Source organism: Poromitra crassiceps (genome assembly GCF_964638095.1).
Source record: "Poromitra crassiceps genome assembly, chromosome: 18".
NCBI lineage: Eukaryota > Metazoa > Chordata > Actinopteri > Beryciformes > Melamphaidae > Poromitra > Poromitra crassiceps.
In genome coordinates, this window is record NC_139636.1 from 31,758,463 (window position 1) to 31,764,570 (window position 6,108).

The window sequence follows — 6,108 nt, forward strand, 5'->3', positions numbered from 1 at the left end:
GACAGCGCTTCAGGCTGTGATTGACCCTCTGACCACTCCAGGTCACTCTGCATAAATGCATTCTTTTATGAAGATGAGATGTTACCAGAGGAGCTGTGGAGTACATGAGGTGTCACCAGAGGAGCTGTGGAGTACATGAGATGTCACCAGAGGGGCTGTGGAGTACGTCACCAGAGGAGCTGTGGAGTACATGAGATGTCACCAGAGGGGCTGTGGAGTACATGAGGTGTCACCAGAGGGGCTGTGGAGTACATGAGGTGTCACCAGAGGTGCTGTGGAGTACATGAGGTGTCACCAGAGGTGCTGTGGAGTACATGAGGTGTCACCAGAGGTGCTGTGGAGTACATGAGGTGTCACCAGAGGTGCTGTGGAGTACATGAGGTGTCACCAGAGGAGCTGTGGAGTACATGAGGTGTCACCAGAGGAGCTGTGGAGTACATGAGGTGTCACCAGAGGAGCTGTGGAGTACATGAGGTGTCACCAGAGGAGCTGTGGAGTACATGAGGTGTCACCAGAGGAGCTGTGGAGTACATGAGATGTCACCAGAGGGGCTGTGGAGTACATGAGGTGTCACCAGAGGGGCTGTGGAGTACATGAGGTGTCACCAGAGGAGCTGTGGAGTACATGAGGTGTCACCAGAGGAGCTGTGGAGTACATGATGAGGTGTCACCAGAGGAGCTGTGGAGTACATGAGGTGTCACCAGAGGGGCTGTGGAGTACATGAGGTGTCACCAGAGGGGCTGTGGAGTACATGAGATGTTACCAGAGGTGCTGTGGAGTACATGAGATGTTACCAGAGGGGCTGTGGAGTACATGAGATGTTACCAGAGGTGCTGTGGAGTACATGAGATGTTACCAGAGGAGCTGTGGAGTACATGAGATGTTACCAGAGGTGCTGTGGAGTACATGAGATGTTACCAGAGGGGCTGTGGAGTACATGAGGTGTCACCAGAGGGGCTGTGGAGTACATGAGGTGTCACCAGAGGAGCTGTGGAGTACATGAGGTGTCACCAGAGGGGCTGTGGAGTACACTGGCAGCACTGTGGCCTGCTGATGGATGCCAGATGTGGAGGCAGTGTGCGACTGTGCGTCATGTGAAAAAACAACTTGTGATGAGAAAGCCACTTCTTGTTTTGTCATTTGGTAACGAGATCATGAAATTGTTAATATGGGAAAATGTTTGTTTTGTATTCAAAAATGATAATTAAGTTGTTATGCGAGAACACCAGTATGATGGCGGGAATCAGAGTTTGCCTTCCAGATATAGGTTTTGTTTATCGCAGATAGACAGACTGAAACTAAAGCCACTACATTAGCTAATCCTTTGAATAAATAACTGACATAGGCTACTTACTGTAGATCAAGAAGAATGACCGCTCCGCAGATATATGCCTCCGCCAACAAGTGGGCAGTGGACATCCATGTCTGTCCAGACTGACGTTTGAGCCAAATTTTACGAAATTCAGTCGAGGCGTTCCTGAGATATTGCGTTAACGAGCTAGAAAATGGCGTACGTGAGGTCACAGTGACCTTGAACTTTGACCACCAAAATCGAATCAGTTCATCCTTGAGTCCAAGTGGACTTTTGAGCCAAATTTGATGAAATTCCTTCAAGGCGTTCCTGAGATATCCCGTTAACGAACATCGGACGGATGAACGTACAACCCGAAACCATAATACCTCCGGCTCGGCTATCGCCGGCGGCGGCATAAAGAGTACCAGGACAGACAGACATCAGAAATATACAGACATTTATTTACAAATACATCTGCATTTGCATAGACATTTAAAATTCCAAAATAAAAGTTATAAGATATTATGGTAAACAGATTCAGGAAACATTCATTTACGCTGCATAATTTAGCACAAGGAAAATTTCACATCAGAATCAAAGGTTCGAAGTTGTTTTTTATTCTTCATCGTATAAATATACATAAATAAGATCTGTATGTACTACTTCATTCCAACAGGTGCAATCGTTTCACTTTGCCAAGCAGCAATCATTACTTATTATTCTTTCATCATCATTGTCGCCAGCATCTCTGCCATCATTATTTATATCACAAAATAATTTTGGTTCTTCATGAAGCGATGTCTTTGTGGTCCCCTTATAGACTGTATAAAAATATGGACCAAGTCACCCATTGGTTTGTGGACTCCCCTTTTGAAGCCTCCAGTAACAGTTTGGCATTTTCACCGTCGCTATCTCTTTTTCTTTTTTTCGCCAGACAGCGCCGCCTGCTATTGGTCCGTGATCAACGAGCTGTGCCATCACTGGACAAGCAGCCTGTCAATCACGCCTCAAAACATAGTCTGTTTTATCATCTATTTGATGAGAAATAGGACCATCTTGCTGTATTGAATAAGACTTGAAACTAGCGATGAAGACCATAAACTCATTAGAAAAGTGTTTAATGGTCATGAATCAACTGAGTGAAGTAGGGTCATTTTCCCATTGACTTGAATGTAGGTTTAAGACACTTCCGCATTGGCTTCGTTTTCAGAACCAGAGGTTGCCCCTGGAATACACTTCATCATACTAAAGTCATGATTTCTTCTTAGACTTGAACGTTCATCATCAGCTGCATTGTGTAGCATAAGACAGACAGCGCTGTGATTTTAAATCAACTCATATTGATGTTGGATGTATATATTTTGTGCTAAATCAGTATGATCCCAACCCAACAAGCCCCTGTGAATCCTATAAAAATAAAATATTTGAATAAGACAGTGATACACTTTTTTGGTAAGACAGCCTCACTTAAGGCTTATCTGTGAATTAGTTATTGTTGCATTGAACGTGTGTACAAAAAGCAATATAAATGGAATCACCCTTCTGACTTCCTGACTTTGACCCTTTTTCCAAAAAAGGTTCAAACTATCTGATAACAGATTTTTTTTCCACATAATGTAAAAGTGTATGTACATTACATTATGTCAGTGTGAGTCTTCAAACTAGAAAAATAAAATAAAAATAACATTTTCAAAGTGGCAAATTTGCACTGAAGTAAATCGGTTTGAATCACGTTTTTTTTTATAGCTTTAGTAGTCGGCATAGTTACTGGGTGTTTGGAGAGCGTCTGAGGATCCGCCGGTCACTATCAGGACCCCTGCTGTCCAGTCAGATGCCTGATCCATCGTCATCCTGTGGGGATCTTCAGGGCCTCCTAAACCAGTGTTTGGCAAAGACTGGGGCGGGACCCGAAGGTGGGTCGTCAAAAGATTAAACTCGGCCACAAAAAAATGATCATCAAAAGGTTGAAACCCACCTTAAGCCAATTTGTCATCTAGCTGACCCCGTGACCTTTGACCCTCAGATCCCCACAGCAGGAAGTGTGATAGGCCGGCCTCATGCCTTCAGCTCACTGACACCTTCCATACATCCATCTTCCCACTCATGCTCTTCTTCACCTTCACCTTCCCAATCCATTCATTCATCAGTCGTTCTTTTCATTTCACGGATAAGAAAACATTGAGTCGCTCTGACGTCAAGCCTGTGCAACGAAGGAGAAACACCTTCTCTTCTGTACAAAATCATCTCTAACATCTCCGCTGGATCATTCATGGGAAAAAATAAAAAAAATAAAAAAAGAGGAAATGACAAACTTGAAAAAACATGTGTCTCCGAAGTAGCTTCAAACATTTAGAGCACCGCATTATATTGTTAGGGTTAGGGTTAGTTGTGAAAGTACATCATCTGTACCTTGTGGGTGGACAAGTAAAACTATTTTTATAAGGGGGAAATGTCTATGGGAAAATAAATGGCGGATGAAAATCTCTGGTACAGTGCTGAAGCAGGAAGTGACGTTCCACTTTGGCTCTCTATACAAAACGATGACCAAGCAGCAATATGTGTTATTACATGCAGAGGAGGACTAGTTGCGGTGGGCTGCGAGGCTTGGATCTTCCTGCCTTGTTGTGGAAGCTATGGCTGTGGAGACTGAAGACAGGGTTTTGGTTGGGGGAGTGTTATGGCTGTGGAGACTGAAGACGGGGTTTTGGCTGGGGGGGGTGTTATGGCTGTGGAGACTGAAGACGGGGTTTTGGCTGGGGGGTGTTATGACTGTGGAGACTGAAGACAGGGTTTTGGCTGGGGGGGTGTTATGGCTGTGGAGACTGAAGATGGGGTTTTGGCTGGGGGGTGTTATGGCTGTGGAGACTGAAGACAGGGTTTTGGCTGGGGGGTGTTATGGCTGTGGAGACTGAAGATGGGGTTTTGGCTGGGGGGTGTTATGGCTGTGGAGACTGAAGACAGGGTTTTGGCTGGGGGGTGTTATGGCTGTGGAGACTGAAGACAGGGTTTTGGCTGGGGGGGTGTTATGGCTGTAGAGACTGAAGACAGGGTTTTGGCTGGGGGGGGTGTTATGGCTGTAGAGACTGAAGACAGGGTCTTGGCTGGGGGGGGTGTTATGGCTGTAGAGACTGAAGACAGGGTTTTGGCTGGGGGGGGGGTGTTATGGCTGTGGAGACTGAAGACAGGGTTTTGGCTGGGGGGGTGTTATGGCTGTAGAGACTGAAGACAGGGTCTTGGCTGGGGGGGGTGTTATGGCTGTAGAGACTGAAGACAGGGTTTTGGCTGGGGGGGTGTTATGGCTGTAGAGACTGAAGACAGGGTCTTGGCTGGGGGGGTGTTATGGCTGTAGAGACTGAAGACAGGGTCTTGGCTGGGGGGGGTGTTATGGCTGTAGAGACTGAAGACAGGGTCTTGGCTGGGGGGGTGTTATGGCTGTAGAGACTGAAGACAGGGTTTTGGCTGGGTGGGGGGGGGGTGTTATGGCTGTGGAGACTGAAGACAGGGTTTTGGCTGGGGGGGGGGGTGTTATGGCATGCGGTGGTTTGCTCAGGAAGGGAGGGTGATGATACAAAAGTCCTGTGGCCCTTTTCGGTCGAGCGGTTTCCCCTCTAGAATGTCTCGTCGGGGATGACTGTGTTGAAGGGGTGGTCCCAGAACGTGGAGGTGATTCCAAAACCTGCATCAAGACATGAAGACAGGGCATGTCAGACATGAAGACAGGGCATGTAAGACATGAAGACAGGGCATGTCAGACATGAAGACAGGGCATGTAAGACATGAAGACAGGGCATGTCAGACATGAAGACAGGGCATGTAAGACATGAAGACAGGGCATGTCAGACATGAAGACAGGGCATGTCAGACATGAAGACAGGGCATGTAAGACATGAAGACAGGGCATGTCAGACATGAAGACAGGGCATGTAAGACATGAAGACAGGGCATGTAAGACATGAAGACAGGGCATGTAAGACATGAAGACAGGGCATGTAAGACATGAAGACAGGGCATGTCAGACATGAAGACAGGGCATGTAAGACATGAAAACAGGGCATGTAAGACATGAAGACAGGGCATGTCAGACATGAAGACAGGGCATGTAAGACATGAAGACAGGGCATGTCAGACATGAAGACAGGGCATGTCAGACATGAAGACAGGGCATGTAAGACATGAAGACAGGGCATGTAAGACATGAAGACAGGGCATGTAAGACATGAAGACAGAGCATGTCAGCATGTCAGCATGTCAGCCAGCTGGGCAGAACATCAGAGACAGAGGCAAATTGATAGAAAGACAATCGAACAAAACTGTTTTGAACTAGAAGGCACTCGGACGGCGCAAACCTCCAACTTGCTGTTACGCCCCAAAACATCATTCCTATCTCAAGCCCCAATATGTAGAAAGCTCCTGAGGAGCAGCAGTAACAGCGGCCTCTGCTGCCACAAGTGGTAATTACAGGCTGCTAATAGATGCTATTTACTTACGTACGTTATGTACGTTCAGATATCAGCCTTATTTGACTGTTTCTGCTTGTAGGTACTCTTCCTCTCTGCAGAGTTTATAACTGAGCCACTGAAAAATATCTCCAAATCTTGCTGTGGCGATTAATTTGATTGAAGAATAACGCTAAGCTAATCAAGCTATGCTAACTCGGAGTGATAAACACAGTTCACTTCCTGTATGTTCTTCACAATAATTGTCTTGTTAGTTTGTCAGCGGAAAGCTTTTAATATGAAGGAGCAGCAGCAGGAACGTCTTTGCTCCAACCCGCTCACCAAAGTTACATGGTGCATGAACAGACATTCAGGGAA

General features: G+C 46.3%; 1 protein-coding gene across 1 annotated transcript in view; it reads right to left on the reverse strand.

The window, feature by feature from the left end:
* Positions 1–4,766: 4,766 nt before the first annotated feature.
* Positions 4,767–6,108, reverse strand: part of fa2h (fatty acid 2-hydroxylase) — a 62,908-nt gene continuing 61,566 nt past the window's right edge. Inside the window, exon 7 of the mRNA XM_083654449.1 lies at positions 4,767–4,970. Within this exon, the coding sequence (XP_083510575.1) occupies positions 4,903–4,970 (68 nt within the window). The 3' untranslated portion in view covers positions 4,767–4,902. The remainder of the gene's footprint in view (positions 4,971–6,108) is intronic.